This window comes from Balearica regulorum, chromosome 3, assembly GCF_011004875.1.
Source record: "Balearica regulorum gibbericeps isolate bBalReg1 chromosome 3, bBalReg1.pri, whole genome shotgun sequence".
In the NCBI taxonomy this organism is placed as follows: Eukaryota; Metazoa; Chordata; class Aves; order Gruiformes; family Gruidae; genus Balearica; species Balearica regulorum.
Window position 1 is genome coordinate 91,131,639 of NC_046186.1, and position 23,203 is coordinate 91,154,841.

General features: G+C 39.4%; 1 protein-coding gene across 5 annotated transcripts in view; it reads left to right on the forward strand.

Annotated features, from left to right (window-relative positions):
* Nucleotides 1-23,203, forward strand: part of LTBP1 (latent transforming growth factor beta binding protein 1) — a 204,593-nt gene that overhangs the window by 6,266 nt on the left and 175,124 nt on the right. For all 5 annotated transcript variants that reach the window (XM_075748916.1, XM_075748918.1, XM_075748917.1 and 2 more), the window contains exon 3: nucleotides 12,196-12,484. In XM_075748916.1, the coding sequence (XP_075605031.1) occupies nucleotides 12,196-12,484 (289 nt within the window). The remainder of the gene's footprint in view (nucleotides 1-12,195; nucleotides 12,485-23,203) is intronic.

Genomic DNA, 23,203 nt, shown 5'->3' on the forward strand with positions numbered 1-23,203 from the left:
AGCCTTCTGATCCCTAAACCTCCAGAGCTGTACTTCTCACTGTTGCTGAGTTAGCATGCCACAGCTTTGTGTCTCCTTCAGGACAAGGGCAGTTCACAATGTGCCCAATAATTCTAGACCCTGAGTTGTCCAAGACCTAGATGGAGCATGCCCTAGGTTGCTTCTAGCTTGTGCCCCTGAATTTTCTAGGGGAAAGTGAGGGAGAGGTTGCATGCTTAGGTCATGTTCTGATACAGGGATCAGGATCCAGACCTGGAAACTTGGAAGTATACATGGGTCCCCCAGTTTAGATATAAAACTCTGTACCACTAAATATTTTAATATTGTTTGCTCAGAATCTACTCTTTTTCTGTCTTCAGTTCAGCTCTTGGAAATGGTGGTATCCAGGAGAGCTGTACTTCTCATCATTGGAACTGAGTACTTCAAACGTTTGCAGCTATGCTTCATGGAGGTTTTCTGATCATAAATGATTCTGAAGACTTGTGCTTAATCAGTTTTGTGGCTTTGAGTTTTACCAAGTTCTGTTTATTTATGTTGTGTATACAAAGCCTAACTATAGCATACTCTCCCCAAATGTTGTTTCTTCTTATTCTAAGACCATCTCAGTAAAAGTGGTATTGGCCTCCTTCAGATTATGTCTAAATCAAAAATAAATGTCTCAATTTTAGAGACATAACTACTTCGACCTCGTGTGGTCCTAAAAAGCACCTATACATTAATCCTTTTTAATCTATTCTTAAAGCACTTCAAAATTGAAAAATTGAAAGCCGTTACTTGAGTAGCTTGGTTTTGCCTCTGCTGTGCTTGCTACTGTAATAAATAAATAAAACTTTTGAATTTCATATACAAGGAATAGATTGGCTTTTCTAGTGGGAAAGCTCTTGTTAGCCCTCAGTGGTAGTTCTACTCTGCTTTACTCTGCTTTATTTTTCGCTTACCATCCTTGGGAATGGGGGAGAATCACAGAATCATAGAATGGTTTGGGTTGGAAGGGACCTTAAAGATCATCTAGTTCCAACCCCCCTGCCATGGGCATGGACATCCTCCACCAGACCAGGTTGCCCAAAGCCTCATCCAACCTGGCCTTAAACGCTTCCAGGGATGGGACCTCCACAACCTAATGATAAGAATGAGAGGATCCACATTCTTGTAATCTTTAGCTTTGTCTACATTAGTAAGCAGTGTGGACTAATGGGAGATGGTCTATAGACTAAAGCCTTTGGTTTTGAATGACCTGAGTCCCCTGGTATGCATGTTTCAGGGTTTAGTATTTTATTTTGGACTAGGTTTGGTCTGGTCCATGGAATGAATGCCCATAAGAGGCTGAAATACATTAGGTCCATTCTCAGAGTGTTCACATTTTGGGTTTAGTTTTTTATTATTTTAAAATTCTTTTTCTTCTGCATCTAAAAGAAATACAGTGCATGTGCCTTAAGATGGCCCCACAACACAAACTAGACCTTGGTAGGTAGGATTGGTAAGACAGGCTTCAGTGTCCATCTTCTGGCCATGGATGGCAGCCAGCCTCCCTCCTGTGAGAGGAGGCAGTAAGAGCTGTGAGAAGATGGGGAGCTGTTAGCTGCTGCCTGCCGTACAGACGTCACCCTGCCGTTGCCACATTTGGGCAAGGAAACATTAAGCTCACAATTAGTGTGAGGTGAAACCTACCCAGCCTTTTCTTTGTGAGCCGTTTAGGACTTTACTGGAAACAAGTAAGGTTATAATGATGCATAGTCTCTATTTCATACAAATACTACACCTGTGTATAGATTTTAAAAAAAAAAAAAAAAACCTTAAAAGAAACTTTTAACTCGGGATGTTGTGCTCCTGCACTGAAGCAGACAACAGATGCATAGCGAATTTGTTCAGCTTGTTGCAGCAGTTAGTGTTAACGAAAGAAGCAGGACATGCAGGAAAGTTGTGGTAAATCTACAGTGGGTAAAGTCCCGAACGCTTTCTCTGTTAATATATTATCAGAGGGAACCCAGAAAATGGTGAATTTTTTTCTTTTTTTCTCCCCTTTCAGTTTTGTTGGCTATTTGTTTTTAACATATAGCTTGGAAGTGGTGTAGAAAGCTGTGTAGGTGCTGGGGGGAGCAGTGGTGTATCAGTGATTGCACAGTGTTCTCCTGGTTCTGCACATGTGCAGGAAGAAAATGATGTGTTGAAAGTGATGTGATACTTTGATACTTACAATACTACTCTTACACCTCTGTTCTGTACAGCCACTCTTCCTGAGTGTGGAGAAGAGCTGGAAGTGGGCATGCTCCCCTTTCCTTCCTCTCCAGCAAAGTGAGAGAGCAGGGCAAAGTGGCCATGTGTACGGGATCAGAGAGCCTCCTGGCCTTTGGGAAAGTGGGGCTTGTAGTGAGGGGTGGGGTTCTGCACTCTGTGGGGCCTTGAGAAGAAGTTGGGTGCAGCACCTCTAACGATACCCTTCTTTGCAGCCTCCAGCATGAAGGGCTGCTTCTGCCAACTGATCCTGCCTTAAAGCAAGCTTGGATCACCTGGGAGCTTCCCTCAGCTGGCTCCTTGTTCAAATGCTGCAGTACTGGGTCTTAGATTATGGGTGGTTCAGGTTGTCAAGTACTGGGTCTTAGATTATGGGTGGTTCAGGTTGTCAAGTGAGTCTGTAGTCTGTAACTATCATGGACTGATACTGGGTTGGGTTTGAGGCTTTTGCTTTACTTTTTTTGTTCTGCCTTTAAAAGCACTGGTACTTGACTTGTGTAGCCTAACTTATTCCTAGAAAACAGATCCTCTCCATTGACTAGAAAGCAAGCAAAGCTTTAGCATCTCTCCACATTTCTGACTGTACACAGAAGAGGAGCAAGGATTTTACATTTTAGCAAGGCAAGATGTTCATTTAAATACAGAGCTAAAAATAGGTCTGCTCAGCCATGTTCTTTATTGTGAAATACAGATAGTAATCCCTGCATAAACCTAGGGTTTTGGAGAGTTGCTTCCTAATAAAGGAGGATTGTTTTGTGTCCTATGGCAAGATTTGTTTTTTCAGAATTCAAATCAGTTTTTTTATTATCTCTAGATGGCAGTTTAGGCCTGGATTTTCAGAGAAACACAACTAAATGGTGAATTTTTATTGGGAGTTGGTTGCATTTAGGAAAAACTTTATTGTTCTTAGCATTTTAATTATTATGATTAATAGTCTTTTCTCTGGTATTTCTTTTATGTAACACTGCAGTTGCCTGAATCCTGCATCCAGTTAAAATTTTCAATTGTCCCTTTATTGAGTTTCTCTTAGTTTGTTCAGTTTCCTGCATATTTCTTACAAAGTATTTTGTAACAAAATGAATAAGCACTGTAATGAGAAAGGTTAAGGGAATTAAAAGGGTTGCAGACCAGAGTGTTAACCACTCCAGCAAGCAAGAACAACATGTAACATGTGAATCTGCTGGTTTCCTTGGCATAGTCTGTTTTGCAGTGAATGATTTTTTTATACTGAAATGATAGAATGATCTATAGAATGCAAAATATTTGTACTGTTGGAATATGTATAATTATGATCTCATTACAATTAAATACTTTAATATGTCTCCCAGATTCTAAAGTCTAAGTATTTATACTATATAAACTCTAGTAAATACAATGTGAATGAAAATGCCAAGTATCAATCAACATGTTATATTCTTATGACTGATAATGTGTCCTTTTGCTGAAGTTAGGCTTTTGAACTATTTGAATATAGCTGCTATTAAATTCCGATAAACCTTAGCATTTAGAGATAATGCTATGAAGATACATAGAAAATAATCTTAATAAAGTACATCATGTTGTCATTAGGTTAGGAGATAAACTCTGTGACTACTGTTTGTTTTAAAAGAAATACCTATACCAAAAGCATTGGGTTTTATTTCCCTCTGTTGTGGTTTAACCTGGCAGACAGCTAAAACAACCACACAGCTGTTCGCTCACTCCCCCTGCCAGTGGGATGGGGGAGAGAATCAAAAAGAAAAAAGGTAAAACGTGTGGGTTGAGATAAAGACAGTTTAATAGGACAGGAAAGGAAGAGAATAATTAATAATAACAATGATAAAAGAATATACAAAACAAGTGATGCACAGCACAATTGCTTACCACGTTCAGAGCACCAATGTCCAGTTAGCTTCTGAGCCACAATCCGAGTCCCTGGCCAGCTTCCCCCAAGTTATATACTAAGCATGATGCCATAGGGTATGGAATATCCCTTTGGCCAGTTTGGATCTTGGCTGTGTTCCCTCCCAGCTTCTTGTGCACTGCCAGCCTCCTTGCTGGTGGGGCAGTATGAGAAGCTGAAAAGTCCTTGGCTGCTTGGCAACAACCAAAACATCAGTGTGTTATCAACACTATTCTTATCCTAAATCCAAACTGCAGCACTATACCAGTTGCCAGGAAGAAAATTAACTCTATTGCAGCTGAAACCAGGACACACTCCTTTCTTGGAGGTCATGTTTATGTAGCCATCCACACCAGTGTGGGAATACATCAGATGCTTTGAAGTGAACCAGTGAAGAATTCCAACAGTGACACATGCTTTTTTTGGAAGTATACTTAGGGAAAGATTTTCCTAAGACCCCATATAATTATGATAAAAATAAAATTTCTGTGTAGGAAGGCACAGATGGTTGTAATACTTCCTCCATTAGTAGTGTAGATGTATACAGGTTTTCTGCAGTTAATGCCGTTTCTTCTGATTATTTAAGTAATTTCAACTTTTTTTTTTTTTTTTAACTAGAATGGTCTTACAACGTAGTTGTCTCACCCTTGGTCACAAATTCTTCTCTTTCCCCATCCTCAATAAATGTGTAGAATTGTTGAGTATATTTTTGGTAAAATTCAACTTTTGAAAACTATTTGGAGAGAGATACTGAGATGGAGAACTAGATTCCCAGAAAAGCATTAGATGGTGAGCACCAAATGTTCCTTTAGTTAGCTTTTGGGTTTCTAGTCTCCAGCATTGCATTCACAATCCTGGCAATGACTTAGGACTTCAAATGGTATCCATACTAAAAATGTAAAAGTAAGCGGTGAGCTAATCAGTAGGGCAATTCAGAGAACAGAGAACTATTATAAACTTTGCTCTTCTCCAAGGTGTCGGCACCATATTCGGGTTTTTCTGAGGGAAGCTGGAATATGCCTCTCTGCTTTCAGAACTCACAGCTTTTCACTCTCTCAAGAAAGTGCTTCACTGCTTTTCTTTTGGAATTGGTGGGAGGTCATCACTCTGTCTTTCAACACAGTAGTAGTTAAAGGTGCCTTTGTATCACAACTTTTTGTTTAGGATGTGCAGCCAACCAAGATGGGCTTTAGTTTGGTTTCCTTGTGTGTTTGAGGAATAGGAATCTTGAATTAATGAAATAAGAAGGACAGTATTTGCTATGCCTTTAACAGTATTCCTATGTTGTATGTAAAGGAACTTGAAATTTCTGCTCACAGTGTTAGTTTTTCCCCTTTCTGTAAACTTGGTACATGTATCATTTCTGGACCATTTTATGGTGGAATCTGAAACAACCCCACACTTATAATCCTCTTTCAAATTACTGTATTTTTTATTATTTGCCCTCTAGCATGTATTTTGCCTGACAGGATTTGCACACTCTGAGAGAAGTTGATATATACTGTGCCAATGTATGCAGAGATGAAATTTGTTGAAAGTCAATGTGTTCTGCTTAAACTGATGCTTGACTATGTGTGGCTAAGAGGAGGGGGGAAAAAAGTATATTAAACTTTATGTGGAAACAGAAAGGAAAAATCTAGTGGATGGGCTCAGTAGAAATAACACAAAACTCACAACACTGTTGTAGTGTTATCATTGTCTCAAAGTATTGGAAATTCAGGAATGACATTGAGAAATTTTTGTGGATGTTTAAGTATTAACCAACAGTAGTTGCTTGATAAGAGATGCTTAAAGGTGGAGCTGAGGCTGGAAGGTTAGAAACTTGGGTGCAGGAAAGTTTTGGGACGCTTACATTTGTTTACTTTTCAGTGGGAAACTCACAATACATTTTTGTGAATTTCTATTTTCCATATGATCTAGACACACAAGGAAATAAACTTATAAATGAGATCCCCCTAATTCAGCTCAGAGCTCAGTTGGGAAGGGTTCTGTGAGAAGTTTCCATGGAGGATAAAGGAGCTAGCAAGTGCTGGGAGTTTTTCAAGAATGCTCTCCTGGAAGCACAAAACCGGTACTTGCAGGGAAGTAGGCAGAGCAGGAGACCCCCTTGGCTTAACTGCTAGCTTCTGAGTCTCTTCTAAACCAAAAGGGAAGCATACCAGAGATGAAAAAGCAGATGAATACTCATTGAGAATTATAAGGGCATTGCCAAGGCATGCAGAGATGCAGTCAGAAAAGCAAAAGCTCAGCACAAGTTGAAATTGGCCAGAGATGTCAAAAACTACAAGAGAGGGTTCTTCAGGTGCGTAAGCAACAAGCAGAAGGATAATATTGGCCCACTGTTAAACAGGAGAGGTGAATTAGTCACCAGCAATGCTGAAAAGGCAGAGGTTCTCAACACTTCCTTCACCTCTGTCTTTACCAGCACTGTTGGGCCTCAGGCCTTAGAAACAAAAATCATGGTCGATGCAAACACGGACCCACCATCAGTGAAGAGAAGAGTTGGTATGTGAACTATTACAGGAGCTTGACCCTTACAAATTGATGGGCCCTGACAACATCTACCTGAGGGTATTAAGAGAGCTGGCTGACATCATTGTGAGCACAAATTGTGCTTGACAAACCTAATCACTTTCTATGACAAAGTAATCTTCTTGGCTGATGTGGGGTGAGCAGTGGATGTTGTCTACCTGGATTTCTCCAAGGCTTTTGGTACAGTTCCCCATAACCACCTCCTAGAGAAACTGATGTGTTATGGTCTAGACAAGTGGTCTCTGTGGCCTTTGGGGAACTGGCTGACAGACTGCACCCAGAGGGTGGTGGTAAATAGTTCCTTTTTGAACTGGCAACCTGTCACAAGTGGGGTTCTCCAGGGACTGATACTGGGCCCAACACTGTTTAATATCTACATAACTGATCTGGATGATGGGATCAAGTACACCCTGATGAAGTTTGCAGACGATGCCAAACTGAGTGGGGAGGTACACACTTTGGAAGGGAGAGCCACCCTGCAGGAAGACCTAGATAGGCTGGAAGAGTGGGCTAACAAGAACCTTATGAAGTTCAGCAAGGACAGGTGTAAGGTCCTGCACCTGGGAAAACATAATCCAGGGGTGCAGCACAGGCTGGGATCCACCTGGCTGGAGAGCAGCTCTGTGGAAAGGGACCTGGGGGTGCTGGTGGACCACAAGCTCAATATGAGTGAACAGTGTGCTGCAGCAGCAAAGGCAGGCAACAGGACGCTGGGTTGCATCAACGAGATCATCACCAGCAGAGGTCCCTGGTATACAAACCTGGTGTGGACAGGCTGGAGAAGGGCCACCAGGATGATCAAAGGACTGGGAAGCCTGCCATATGAGGGAAGGCTGAGAGAATTGGGTTTGTTCAGCCTTGAGAAAAGAAGGCTTAGGGGTGATCTCATCACCAGATTCCTGTACTTAAAGGATGGCTACAAAGATGAGGGAGACTCCCTTTTTTGCAAGGAGTCACATGTTAAAGATGAAGGGTAACAGGTGCAAGTTACTCCTTGATTTTGGTTAGACTTTAGCAGAAAAAACTTCACAATGAGAACAATCAGCCATTGGGATAATCTCCCCAGGGAAGTGGTGGATTCCCCAACATTGGACGCTGTTAAGATTCGGCTGGACGGGGTGCTGGGCCATCTTGTCTAGACGGAGCTTTTGCCAAGAAAGGTTGGACCAGATGATCCTTGAGGTCCCTTCTAATCTGGTATTCTATGATTCTGTGTTACTGTTCGAAGAAGGTAATTGTGAATCAAGGTAAAATCAAAGTGATTCCTATAGAAATCAGATCTTAATGATCTTAATTCAAGAATTATCAGGAATTTAATATAAAAAAAATTTTCATGACAAGTAGAGTTATTTGTATCTGTATTTTGATACTTTCAAAAGGTCCAAAAAAGAAATTTTCATTTAAACTTCAATACATGATAATATTTTGTACTTACTGATTTAATATAATAAATTATGCTTAATTTATTACGTATTAAAACAGAAATACATTCTGTATATGTAGAAGTTTAAAAATATTTACATATTTTAAGACTGTTATAAGCCTTTTATTTTAGATTTTGCTCCTGCAAATATTTAGATACTCTTTAACCAAAATAACAACACATGGTCTGAAAAGTGCATATGTATATATTGGTCCCAAACCAACATACAGATGTGTTGGAAGGGGCGTGTTTAATCCTAATGGTAATGTTGTTATTTTATACTTGCTTTTCTGAAAGAATGTCGTAGATACAGCCATAACAGGTGATATGCATCCCTCTAACCCAGTATTGTCTGCGACAGTGGTGAGCGGTAGTTGATCAGGGCAAGATACATAAAAAGGATGAACATGTTGGGATACAGCCATAGAAAATGCTTTCAGCTTTTGGTGATTTAGGGACTTCTGAAGCAAATGTGGCACTGTGGCTTTATTTTCAGTAGATACAGATTGTGTGGTCTTAAAACACAAAAAAAACGCAACCCAAAAGAACCCCATGTTCCTTCACCAGGCTTCTGGAAAGCAGGGGGGGAGGTTGGCTAGGTTGTCTATGCCTGGTCTTCCAACATGGCCAGCTTCCTTGACATGGCAAGTTTTGGTTGCTGAATCTAACAGGTTCAAAAAGCAGATCTGTGAACTCCTGACAGAAGAATCTATTGAGGGTTATTAAACGCAAAACCAGCACTCTTGCTCAGGAAGTTGCTGAGCCTCTAATTCTTGAAGGCTGTAGTGGTACAAAATTTTACTACTTCTCACCCTGTCCTTAAGCATTCACCTTAGAAATGGAGAGAGATTCCACTGGACTAAGTGGATCTTTGATCTGACCTGCTAAGCCTAGTCTTGTTGTTTGTATCTTTGCCAAACTCCATTTTGAATTTCCTGTTATGACCACCTTGAATTGAACAGGACCAAGCCTATTGCCTTTAACAGTAGTATATTGGCCCGCTTTTCGGTTTTAAACTTAATATTTCCACACTCCAGTTCTTGGAAGCTTAGCTTTATGGAAAATGTTTTCAGTTAGATGTGCCATTATTGTTGTCTTCAAACAAAATAATAAGGTCATACATTTGGCATACTGCAGCTGTCTTGAACATTTTCAAAATTAAACTGCTGTATTATGTCAATTAAAATGTTCATTTTAATTCTTCCCTAAAAATGTTATCTTTTATTCTATTTTGTGATCTTCTATTACACAACATTGATTAAGAACTTCAAAGATTGCTGTGGGGATCTAATGGATCTTTTTCAACCTGTTGTCACTGTTCACGTGATTTGAGACAAACTGGGTTTATAACATAGTTGCTGGATCTGCTGATGCTTGCTTTGTTATAAGGCCAGCTAGAGTAGTGCAGTTTGTCCTGCAGAGCTTCGTATGTTTTATGTATGTGTAAAGCTGAGAAACATTCAGGGTTTATATTGCTGTGAGTGAAGTAAGAGTCTTCAAGTCTGGGTAAAAAATATAAGGTCATTTCAAATCAGGTTCTATTTTCAGCTGCGTAGTTTTAAATTAATTGCAACCTTATTAGGTTCAATTTGATAGTGGAAACAAGTTTTCTTAGGCTTCTGAAGCACCGCTTTGGTTCTTAACTATGGGGGGAAAAAGAGTTGCAATTTTCTTGAGGTTGTCTTCTGTGCATGTAGAAATTCTTATTTCACTTTTGGGAGTTAGGAGATACATAATGATCAGTGTCCTAGCAGAGTGAATATTTTGTTATATTGACTTTTGGGGTGGTCTTGTTAGCTTACTTCTGTGTTCAATTTTTGTTTTTTTAAATAACTGGTTGAGAAGCCTGGAGATTAATATAGATGTATGTCCATAAATCTCCAGAAATATATATTCAGTATGAATGTTTTATTAATATTGTAAAAATGGGACTTTTGAAAATCTTGTTTATATTTTTTTACAGAAATTGTTATGTGATATTTTTCTGAAGCACTCCCAACTGTGCCCAAGCTGTTTCACTGTGATCTTGGTGTGTTTTCTATAGGTGACCCAGATGATGAGGTCACTGTTCCGGTCTTAGAGTCTCTCCAAAGCCAATGAAACTTAATTAGAATTTAAGGCTCCTGAATCTGTTTTCCAAAGATATAGTTAATTTCAGTCATGTGCATATAAGCAAATTTCTACTGTTTGTAGCAAAATCTAAGTATTAAAAGCAAGGCGCAAGAAAGAGTTGGCTTGTATATTATAACATATGCTTGTTGTAAATCCCTTCTCAAATTCACAGTGAACATGGTCTTCAGTCTTCCGGCAAAGATAAAATACAGTCTCAAAAATAAACAAAAATATAAGTAAGCAAATTATTACTTTTTTGTTGCCAGGAAGATGCATAATATGTAATTAAGCTAGCTCAGCTAAGTAGTAAAGGAGATATGTTGCTGAACAACATATGGAAAAGGGAAGTATATGTGAGAAGAGCCCCATGCAAAGCTCAGGTTAAAGTTGTAGTGCAATTCTGGTGTCATGTACAGGTGGTATGTGTGATACATCTGTATCAGTTGGTATTATCACCTGACAAATTAGTCCTCCAGATTAACACAGTCCCGTCCTAATAAATTATTTCATGATATGCTTGTGCGTTTCTTTTTATATATAAATGTATTTTATTAAAACTTGATTGAAGTGCCAAGTCCTCCAATTTATTTGGATCAGGGCTGTGGACTGACTTTTTTTTAAAAGAAGAAAAATAAAAAGACTGTGCAATTGCATATACCTGAATATGGTGCAGAATTACGTTATGGTTTGAGATAGAATCTTACCTATTTTACTAAAGCCTGTAGACTTTATGATTTGGCATATCATTTTGCATATGTTAAAAGATCTTTAACAATATTAAAAGTGTGCTTAGCTTGAAGGAACAAAGTAGCTTAGCAGTGATTCTTCTTATAAATGCTTCATAGTATGCCATCTCTAATGGGACTAATGAAGAAATTGTTTTGATAGCTAGGTTAATTAGAATTGTATTTTACTGTTAAATTATATCCTCTGGATAAAAGAAGTAATTTGTTTTGCCATCTTCGTGTTATTTTACCATTCTCTAAATACAATAGTATTGTCAATTTAAGCATCCAAAATAAAGCCTCAAATTAGGCATACCTTTGCAGCATTACATATACGTATGATCAGCAACTGCTTTAGCTCTGCTCCCTCCCCCATGTTTTTTTAGTGGGATTTGTTTCTCAAAGTTTCTTGCTCATTCAGAATGGAATTGATCCTACATTAACTAGGTCTACAAGCTGAGTGTTGAGTCTAGGCTGATTATTCAAACTCCCTCTACAGTCAGTGGATAGAGCAACACAAACAGTGTAATCAATCCTATCTGAAGGCGAATTGTCTTCTGAAGAATCTGATCCCTTTTCATTGATGGCACAAAGAACGTATAGAAGCTAGTTCAGGATAATCACAAGCACCTGTCTCTTTCTTCAGAGAATGCAACCCCTAGGTGTAGATATCTATGTCTTTGTATCAGCAGTTTGTGTCTCCTTTTTTATGTTATTACAGTGGTGATATGGCAGGGAATTTCCTTTGGGCTTTAGAGGGGGAAGGGCTGAATCACTTCATGCTTCTGTGCATCATTTTAGTCGTCTATAACGGGACTGTAAGATTCCTTCTAGGTACCTATAGAGGATTTGTGATTTTAAATAGTAATAGAATCAAGCCAAGCCTGGATCAGTAGTAAAATTCTGTAATCTGCATAATATTGTTTCATTGGATGCAATTTAGTTGTTAAAGTATGGAGAGGGAAGATGCAGGGAAGGAGAGTATAGAAGGCAGCTAACAGGAAGATTTGAAATAATGCTATATTTCTTGATTTAACTTGTGCATTTCCTATTTTTTTATCTCACCAGCATTTTACTTTGTGAAGTTGCTCAAATGGTGTGCATGTCTTATGTAGGAAAGCAGTAAACGCTATACCAGCTTATATACTATCTTGTGCAGCTTAGCAGTGTTGCTGTCTCCTACTCCAATTAACATTAGCAATTAATGTATTTTTTTTTTATTGCGGGGAGGGTTTGCATTTTCCTTCATGCTTTGTTTCACAGGTACTTTTTAAAATGTCTTTTCTTAGCTAACTGTGCACCACCATGCCAAAATGGAGGGATGTGCCTGCGACCTCAGCTTTGTGTGTGTAAACCAGGAACAAAAGGTAATTCCTGTGAGGATACAGTCATGCAAGACACATCTTCCACTGGAGGCCGGAGTCCTGTCGTTCCTCCATGGCCCATACCCCAGCAGGCTGCTCAGCAGACCTTCTCTCAGAAGGTGCAGGTCCCACCGAAGGTTGGCCCCATGACTCAGATGGCATTCACCATCAAGCAGAAGCCTCCTGTTGGGTTACCTCAGCAAATGCAACCACAGTAAGTGTTTTCTTTGCTTTCTAAGAAGTCCACTGTATTAGATTTATAAAGCATTGTTCCTTGCAGGTGTTTTCAATAATCATACTTGGAAACTTACACAGATTTTTTTTTTTAAGAGCTTTTTATTTCAATTGTCAGACTTCAGTGTTTTTTCAATCTTCTATTACTTACAAGCCAGATCTCCTCACCTGGACAGAATATCACTTAATATCAGTTAACTTTATTTTCCTTAGAATGACAATGCTGTACTAATTTCAGAGGAGTTATTCGTAATTTACACTAGTGACTTTTTGCATTTAGCCTGGAACAGTGTTTGGCATAGAATTTGAACACCTCGCATAACTGAGGAGAGTAAGATTTGGTGCTTGTGTTGCATTCTGATTTCTTTCTTCTATTTGCATTATATTTTCACTTTTAAAATAAGTGGGTGTGGTTTTACTACAATGGATACTTCTGCTTGCTTGCGTTTGAGGTTCAGGGTTGTATCTGGCTGTCATAACTAGCAAGGAAACACCTCTCTTATTGGAGAATTTTTTTCTCTGCCTCTTCAGTGGCTGGTAACTTAGCCAGTCTTTGATATCACTTTCATTATTTAAATGCTTCAAGTGAGTCTGAAATGTCTCTAATTATAATGTCGTTTTTATTAATGTATCTGACCTTAACTTGTTTCAGGGCTGCATTTGATAGGGAGGGAGGTGCACAGGAGGGTGGCAATCAAGTTGAACGTGGACACTTTTAAGTGTCTGGAGCAACTACTGTTTTTCCAGTTTCAGGTGAAGTCAGTGACAAAAACTGTTTCTGTCCTGTAATAAGTGTTGCTTTTGGTTAGCTGTAAGCAGGGTGCAGTCCGTCTTTCTTCTAGCCTACAGAGCAAGATAATCAAGCCTGGGAAATAAACTGTGTTTTCCTATGCCCAAAACTATAAAAATGAACCTGGAAGGGCAGTGTGTGATTATAGAAGTCTGCATGTGAGTAGTTATATGCTCCTGACAACAAAGTACATTCTGCCACCCCTTTCCAAAGCGGCATCTGAGAATAGAAACCACTGGGTACTGCCAATGATGTTTGGTGTTGTCTGGTAACCTCTTTATCACATTCTTTCCTCCTGAACAGTTCCAATTTCTTTTACTGTTGTCCTAGTTCATCTAATTGTGGAGCCACAAGCAAAACTAGATTCATACATGTCTTGTGTAATAGGAAGAGGAATTTGTATGAGTTCTCTTGGAGTTCTAAACCCTAAGCGAGTATGTTCTTTGAGAAAGGTAGAAGGTGGGGCAGAGTGGGCTTTAGGCACAAATCCATCCACAGTCTTAAAGGACAGAGAAATTGCTACCCAATTTTAATATTTTATAGTACTCTGAGCCCAGTTTTCCTCCTATCAGTGAAGCAAGGGTTATTGAAGTGACTAATGTGAAGGGGAAATTGCCAGTAAAATCAGCAGGCTTTTTTCTGCTGCCTCCCATCCAGACCAGCAGGACTGCATGTCCTCAGCACCTGGCTTCTCTACTTAGCCCCACAAATGCAGTATAGCAAATCAGTACAAAAAGGCCAGACAATTCGTGTCTCATCAGTACTGATTCCTGTAGAGAGTACTGTGTGTGTGCCCTCCCTTCCCTCCCTTCCCTCCCTTCCCTCCCTTCCCTCCCTTCCCTCCCTTCCCTCCCTTCCCTCCCTTCCCTCCCTTCCCTCCCTTCCCTCCCTTCCCTCCCTTCCCTCCCTTCCCTCCCTTCCCTCCCTTCCCTCCCTTTCACAAGAAATTCCTCCTGTTGTGAGAAAGGCCAGTTGTCCAAATTGGGTAGTAAAATATACTTCAAAAAAAGAAAAGGAAAAAAAATGGAGTTTGTTCTTGCCTGAAAAAAATCTGTCATCTTCCAAGCACTCAAACTGTGCTTAGAAGGCTTATGGAAGCCTCTAGAGAAGGCTTATTTTCCATTATTCCTGGAAAAACAGAGTCCAGGGATAAAAGTTTCCTCTCGAAAAGAAGATAAACTGGTGGTATTCTAGGCTACTATGATAGTTGCCAGGCTGTGATGCTCAAAGTGTTTCTAGAGGGTACCTGCAACACATCATGCTTCACCAAAGTCTCTGTTCTTGCTTGCATGAGACAACATCCCATATGTAGATGAAGCAACCTCAGACTAACAGAAACAGTCATCTGTTATCTGCTATCCAACATGCCTCTGCAGGCTTCCATAAGCAGTGTTAGCCCAGGTGGGCTTTGTTGTGTGTGTGACCCTTCTCAACATAAGGATTTTCTCCTAGATGTAAAGAGACCTTTTCAGGTAGATAGAACTGTTAGTCTACTAACAATAGTCACTGTTAGTGAGATTACATGAAGATAAATCTATTTCAGCTAGCTTTAATAATAGAGGGGGAAAATGGAAAACTGAGTCTTGCGTCATGAGAAAGCCAGCCTACAACCTTAGCACAGGAGTGGGAGATGGAGAGGAAATGGGCTGTTTCACAAACCAAAGCAATCGTGTAAAGTGTGCCAGATGATGATGGACGTTTAGCTATAACTGTTGAAATCAGTGCTAGTGGTAGTTCTCACGTAGACTATTAGGACAATTTAGATCCTTCGAGGCCAAAAGATCCTTCGAGGTCAGGTCTCTACCATTGGCACAGAGCAAATGGGCTAGTTTCTGCTGCAGTTCCTCTTTGAATAGCTTGTGATCTTGTATGTAGTGTGAGGCTGCCCAGGTATTTTTGGAATGTTTTTTTTTTTTTTTCCATTCCTACTCTTAGAAACATAGGATAGACTATTGCAGGAGTGGAATCATCTATTGTCAGTGCAGTTGGTATGCTGATCGAGACACTGCTGCTATGACAGCCAGGGCTGAACGCAACCTGGAACACCAAAATAAGCTCCCAGAGGAGGCTTGCCTCTGCAGCGCTTCTGTTTTTGTCATCCTCTGTCAATTTTTTCTGTTTTGTATATGAATGCAACTTTTCCAACTTTGGTCATTGAGATGTGTTCTTACATGTTTTCTTAGGATCATAGTGGCAATGATATTTACGGAAGCAAGGAATTCATTTATTTCTTCCTAGAGATATTTTTTTGAAGAATATGGTGCTAAACAGAAGGAAACCTGGAGAGAGATTAATTTCCTGGAATATTCTGGATTTAGAACACAGGCACTTAGCACTAGCAAAGTCTGTCATAGCCTTGGGCTGAAGATGGATATTATCAGGTACAAGGTCTCATCTCAGAAGAATGTTAACAGAAGATGTAGATGACTGTAATTGAAAACAAGTGGTGTCTCAGAAACAAAAATCTGCTTCTTATTGTAACCTGTTGGGAATTCTGATCTCAATAACAGGCGTGCTTTGTGGTCCTGAATTCCTGTGATAGCTCTCCAGTAACTCCAGGTGTCCCTTTTGCATCGTGTTCTCTCATTTGTTGGCAACAGTATAGCTCCAATAGCTTGATTTTCTGCATTTACCAGCTGTGGGAGCAGAAAAATTTCATTTTTAAAGGGAACTTTTTTGTACAGTTTTGGAAATGGTCACCAGAAAGAATGATCAACTAGCTGGAGCTCAATAATACACGGAAGTGTCACAGCATTCCTCCTTCAGCCTCTTTTGGAGGCAGTTGAAGAAATTTGAAAGTTTGCTTTTGCGTTTGGCAAAGCAAAGCTCATCAAGGGAGAGGTGGATGCATAGACTTTAGGTGACAGATTTGGGCTTCCTGGTGTTGTCTGCACATAGAAATGTTTCCTAGGAGGTCCCCTCCAAACCTGTATTCCTGGATCACTGGGTCTAGTCCCATGCTATTACAGGCAGACATATCACCTGCTAATTTTAGTGAATCTATCAAATTGTGTCTTAAAACTGTTATTTCCCTCTGTTCAAGGAGGTAGTATTTTTTTCCAATAGTTCCCCAGTTTTTACTAATTGATGTGAGATTAATATGAACTTAGATTGGAAAAAAACCTAAGAATTGGGCATGCTTTTGGGACCCTACTGAAATCAGCAATGTAGGACAGTTGTAACTGAAAATGGAATATATTCTTTATATAATCTATAATTGTAAGCTAGATTTACATATATATGTAAAATAATCTGTAAAGATACTGACTTTGTGTTGTGTAAACTCTTGGCTGAGGTTTACTGCAAAATATGAGACTGCTTTTTTAGCTATTTCCTGTCCTGTGTACTGGTTCATTTTTGTATCTTTGTATGTAATTTTGTTTTTTAGAACATGTTGTTCTAAGATGTGATGACTGACCAGGTAATGGTCTAAAAAAAAAAGATTAGAGAAATATTTTTGAGAGATAACGGCTAGTGTGAAAGTGAATATTTCTGGAGGACATCCATTTTCACCATTATGATAGTGGTTTTTTGGGGTTTTTTTTACTGAAGATGTACAGAGTAAGTGAAACTTAACTACTTTTTAGCTAGAAGAGCCCTGCACTTGAACTGAAATGTGCTGTCTGTTTATAAATACTTTATGGAAGCTCTTCTTGATGGAAGATCGGACTTCTGTTGAAAAAGACCTTGACTTGTTTGTGGTGTGGTTTTTTGGGGTTCTTTTGGTTTTGGGTTTTTTTTGATAAGAAACTTTGTTAAGGAAAGCAAGGACTTTGGGGTAGTGTTGGTGTTAGAAGCATAGAAAAATTTGGAGGCAAATTTTGGAGGTGGAGGCAATCTGGGCCAACCCTCTGCCTAAAGTGGGACCACCTATAAGAGGTTGCTTGGCACTTTGTGTGGTTGAGCCTTGAACATTTTCAAGGCTGCAGGGTTGGAGATCTCACAACAGCTCTGGACTCCTGTTGCAGTATTTGACCACCCTCAGGAAAAAAAAAAAAAGTCGTCTTATCTAGTTGAAACTTCCATTGTTGCACATTGATTGTTACCCTTTGGTTTTTTTACTGTATGTCTCTAAAATCTGGCTCAGGCATCTGGCTCAATCTTCTCTATATATACTCAAGAGGCAGTTGTAGATTGCAATATCCGTTGTAGATTGCAATATCATCCCCGTGAGCTGCTTTTTCTTAGAGCTGAACAAACTCCCCTCCCTCAGTCTGTCCTCATAGGCTATGTGCTCCAGCCCTTGATAGTCTTGGTGGCCTTCTGCTGGACTCACTCCACTGTGTCAGTATCTTTCCTGATTTGGGGAGACCATAACTGGACACAGTGCTCAAGATGCAGTCTCAATGAAGGGTGTAATCATTCCCTTGACTGGCTTGCCTGTGTTGTTGCTAATGCAGCCCAATGTATGATTGACATTCTTCATGTGGGGGCACGCTGCTGATTCATGTTCAGCTTGTCTGCCAGGACCCCCAGATCACTTTTTGCAGGGCTGCTTTCCAGCTATTTCAGCACCAAACCTGCACTGTTGCACAGAACTGCAGATACAGGACTTTGTGTTTGCCTTTGAACTTTGTGAGACCACTTCTCCAGCCTGTCAAAATCACTCAGCCCTCCGGTATAACAAGCACTCCTCCAGATTGGAATTGTCTGTATCATTGCTGAGACTGCATTTTTCCCCTTCTGAGTCATTAATAAAGTTGGTGAACAATACTGGTCCCAGTATCAATCTATAAGGAAAACAGTTACCCACTTAACCTCCTGTGAGTTGGATTTTTGTATCACCAAATACCACCTATTCAGCCAGGCAGTTTTTGCACCCACTTTATAATCCAATTATCCATATTTCACCAATTTTTACATAAGGAGACAACTGTGTCAAATGCCTTGCTAAAGTCCAGGTTAGAAAGATTCATCACGCTCCGTTCGTGCACTGACCTAGTCATCTCATCACAGAAGTCCAACAAAACCCAAGCACACAAAAAAAACAAAAAAAACTTTAATCCAAGCTAAAACTAGAAAGTCTGTGGTGACTGCTTAACTTCTGAAAGTTGTAGTTCAGGGTTTTTTTGTTCTCTGTTGGTGATACTCTTTCCGTTCAAAGCCAGGAACTTGTATGGTATGTTGCCTTCTTTCTTCATGAGGAGAGACCATCTCTTCTCTTGGGCTACACAGTGAAGCTGGAAGCAACTGAACTGTAATTCCAGTGATGATAATTTGGAAAATTAATATTTTTTTATTCTAGGCAAAATATTCCATATTAATATTCTTAAATCTGATTTTTTTCCTGTTCTGGGTGCAACTTGGTGTTTAACTTGTGTTCTTAGGCACGTGCATGTAGGTGTGCTGAGGGCTGATACACCTAAGTGTGTACTTGAGGATATTGAGTGCGTAGAGGGGTATGAACAAATCCTTGTTTGGCTGAGCCATGACTACACTGTTAAGACACAACCATAGACCATTACCTTGGGCTTCGAAGTTTTTGTCTGTAAATCATGGGCTATTAGGTTCTGTCCTCCAAAAGCCCATTGTCATGGCTGGCTGATTTATTCTAAGAAAAGACCATCTATATCCTGTGAGCTTGTATCAGTACCATCTGCTTTGCAACATCAGGGTTTTTCAGGCTTCAAATGTAACTCCAGTGGTCAGAGGTGAGGTTTTTCCAGCAGTTCTTGAGCCCACTGTTTTGTGTCAGAGAGGTGGAAAACTGACAGTCTGCAGTGTTAAGCTGATGACTCTCCCTTCAGTATAAGCTTCTAACATGTAATGAGCTCATGCTGTACTTGTTACAGGTTCACTAATGTAAGGTGGCTCCAGGGAGAATCAGGAAAGTTAATTTTCCCCTGGGAGCTATTTGGAGTGGATTCAGAGATGCCGTTGCACAATGCTTTTAACAAGAAACTTGCTGCAAGGAACCATAGTGTACCCTATTATCCCTCAGGTGACTGATTTCTTCCTAATCAACTTGAAAAGCGTTTATGCAGGTCAGTTATCCATATTGGCAAGTGAGGCACGTTCCTTTTGAGAATGCCAGTGTAGCCTTCCCTCCGCCAATCCCAGCAAATTGAACACACTCTACAAGGTAAACTCAGCTTTTTAATTGGCTTGTCATCAAGTTATTTTCTTTGAGTGGTACTGGAATATGTTCATGTTAATAACAGAAAAATAGACGCATAATGATTTAGGCATGTTCCATGTGTGTAGAAATCATTGCCTCTGCCTTTGAGGCACTGCTTTTCAGGAAAGTAAATTACTTTGAAAACTATACTGATGAAAACTATACTGATGCTTTCAGATTAGTTGAAAAGAGGACTCTAAGCCACCATTCCAAACTCTAGTGGGTTTAATTTATTCTTCATTTTTTTCCTAGCTTAAACCTGTGCCTGGCCATCCAGTGTTTGCATGGGGATGTTGTGCGATGGTTTTAATGAAGAGTTTTCTCTGTTATTTGTTACTGTGTTGCGAACTAGTGTGTTCTCTTCCAATGTGGCTTTTCCAGTTTTTATTTTCTTAAATTGTACTACTATTGAAACTTTTACCATTTATCATCAAGGAATTATTTAAGGAGATGTTGGGAAACTAAAGAACTTCTTTCCAGTCGCTTGCTGGGGACTGAAGGAGCACAGCTTTTCATGGATAGCATGACACTTGTCTTCCGTTTTAGGAAGGAGTATTTGTATTATTAAAATTTGGTCTGACATAATGGTATTGTCACGTGGCAGAAGGTCTTTCTAGGCATTCAGAACATTTACTTTTAAAAAGGTTGCTCTATTAGCAAATGTTTGTGATATCAAAACAACTATGCAACAATTTTATAGTTGACTGAGACTTTTTACCCAGAGAGGTAAAAGTAACCCACTCAGGTTAAAGTTTGTTCCTCTGAGCAAACCAGTGTGCAACAGTAGTGATTATAGGATGTGGCTGAAATAAAAACAGTGTTGCAAAGAGCCATTTCCCTTTGAGCATGTATGATCAATGTGCTAATGGCAATAAATTTAATGTCATTTTCATTCCCAACTCTTTAGAGCTGTGGGAATAGATCTAAGTAAGTTGATTTGGAAAACTAATATCTATTGTCAAAATACATCTGTACCTTTTAACTTTCAAAAGAAGAAAAACAAAGTAAGAATAGAGTTTGTTACTGATTTCAGGTATAGAAATGATTTAACAGTATTCTGTCTTTAGAAAAATCTAGATGTTTTTGTTTAGTGTTGTAATGATCACTGAACCAGGGACATTTTCCTCTGTTTTAGGTATACTGAACTTGGAGAAAAGGCTTACTATGTTTGTAGATGTATCTGCCTTTGATCTTTGTATTGGAAATCTTGCCTAATATTTGATCTTCAGCTCTTTAAAAATAAAATTGACTGCAACTATTAGCTGATTTGTATGTCTTGGGTATTATTAGAACTTTTGGTGTTGTCTTAACACTCCCAGTCTATATTGAGAATTCATTCTTAATAACCTTATTAAATAGATAACAAAGACACAAAGAGCTTCTCTTCAGGGGATTTACTTAATCTTAGCATTTGGCTAGTGTAGCAGATAACTAGATGGTTCAACAATCTTCATTCAGAGAATGATATGGGCTGGCCTTAGACAAAGGCAGATGTATTTTCAGGATTTGGCCTGTCTGATTAATTACAAATGCCTCATTGATTTCTCATCTATGAATAGCCTGTTTTGCTCATGATTTAGGAACCCCAAGAGACATATACTTCATCTCTAGTAAATTTATTTTCTTCTTGAGTGGTGGAGTTTGAATATTTCGCTGAGACACCGACTTTTTCCTACTGAGAAGTTTCCACTTTACCTAAGCTCCGTACAGGTTACATATGACATGTGTACTTGTACTTTGATAAATTCCTCCCAGGAATCCAAAACTATTGTTTTACACAATGTGTAATCAGTTGCTAATCTAACCACTACCAAGGAGGTTTATTATTCATATCATCTTATGTTGAAGTTTAGATGTTACTGTTCATCAGTATCTGGTGAGAGACAGATTTTTATTTTTGTTTTGTATGACTGGATTTAAGTCATGAGTGTAAATGGTGAAGAGCACTACGCAGTTTGAGAAAGCGGGATCTTCTGATGTTATTGTTGAAATATTGATGGAGACTGTGCAACCAGCTAGTAGTCTATTGGGGGGACTCTGCAGTAAATCTGTATCAATTTTACTCTTCAGCAATTTTTCCCTGTATTATTTCATATGGTCTCAGAGAGAGGTGATGGAGGACCAGAAGGTGGACTGTTGGCTAATTTGAAGTGTTTAGCATAGACAGCATTGTATGTGAAGATAAGTCTGCTACTGCACTCAGAAGTAATGTAGGCAATTGAACCATGGCTACTCAACTTTGAGTTAAGCAACTTCCAGCAATAAGCAAAGGACTCTTTACATGTGGTATATTAGGAAAATAAATACCTCCAGACTAATAGCTCACTGAAGCATTGTAATTATTGCAGAGAATTTCTCAATGCTTAAAAAAAAAAGTATCAGTTCTGCTGTTGAGACGGATCTTCTAGGCCAAAGGAAATATTTGCAATAAAGCAGCCTTCATTACAGACCTGTTTTGTTACTAGTGCAATCTATAGCTTTAAAAATATCTCCTCCAGATGTGTGCACAGGAAAAAAATCTTCTCTGATAGGCTTTATCTATTGTAATAATTTTTAAATGCTTTGTCTACACAGAAAACTTATGCAGCTGAGAACAGACTTTATTAAAGCTCTAGCACCACTGGAGGATATGAAAAGAAATTCCTTGTCAGTTTGGGTGCTCTGACAAATGACATTTCAGGCCTGTCAGGGATTTTATAAGCAGTTTAAATTTGGTTTAAAGGAAAATACTTGGGCTGGTTTTTAACTCTATTCTAGCCAAAATCAACATAATACTGCTTTTGGATATTCTGCGCATTGGCTTTGGTTTCTGTCTTATTAAAAAGACAATTGAAGATGCAATTCTGTATGTTCTGTGTCAGGGAAATGAGTTTCAAAGGCAAGATAGTCTGTAAAAGGAGATAGAGAGACAATACTAGTACATACTATTATGTCATTGGGCAGTAGGTGGCAAGCTTTGCTTTTCCTTCTGCTTAGGGTTTATTTTCATATTGCAGAATGCCAGAATTTTGAAAAGGGTAATTTGAATTCACTGGAATGTGTCATTTATTGGTGGCGCTTTTTTTTTAACCATCTCTTTTGTTCACTGTGTATAACTGTCTTTCTGTTGAATGCTGAAGTGAAGCCCTTCTTCTTCAAATAACGGATGAACACAAATCAATGCATGTGAGCTCTGTTGTATTCTCTCATGGCTTCAGTAAGCAGATTACTAATACACAAATTAAAAACAAATGAGTTGCAGTCACAGTCAATCCCAAATTATTTAGGATCCTCCTGTTCAACTTTTACTGTGGAGCACAATACAGCTGGGGGCGAGGGGACACAACACCCTCTTTTAACACATTTTCCCCAAACTGGACTTACGCTTCTAGCTCAGTAACTAACACCTGAAAAGGAAAAATAACAGAATGTTTACTTTGCCTTTCTTCTGATGTGTTGTGTCCTGTACCTGGTCCATCTGTTCCTGCCCTCTCCCTCGTTCCCACCACAGATTGCTAGTCTGATACAGCTCTCCTCACAAACCCAACCTGCTCTGCTGATGTGTAGGGTCAGACATGGGGATGGTAAAGCAGCAGTAAATTGCCTGGCTAAAACTAAAGATGTGTAGAGAGGGCAATGCTTGAGTGCTCATCCTTAGGTAGTTTCTGTGTGGGTGATTGTTAATACCCCTTCTCTGCTCAGACTTCTTGCCTATAGCCAGTCACCTGACATCCGATGAATTAGCAGCCAGCTGTATATCTGTACCAAGGATACAGGGGGCACAGCACCTCTCCTCCTGTGCAGTTCCTCTC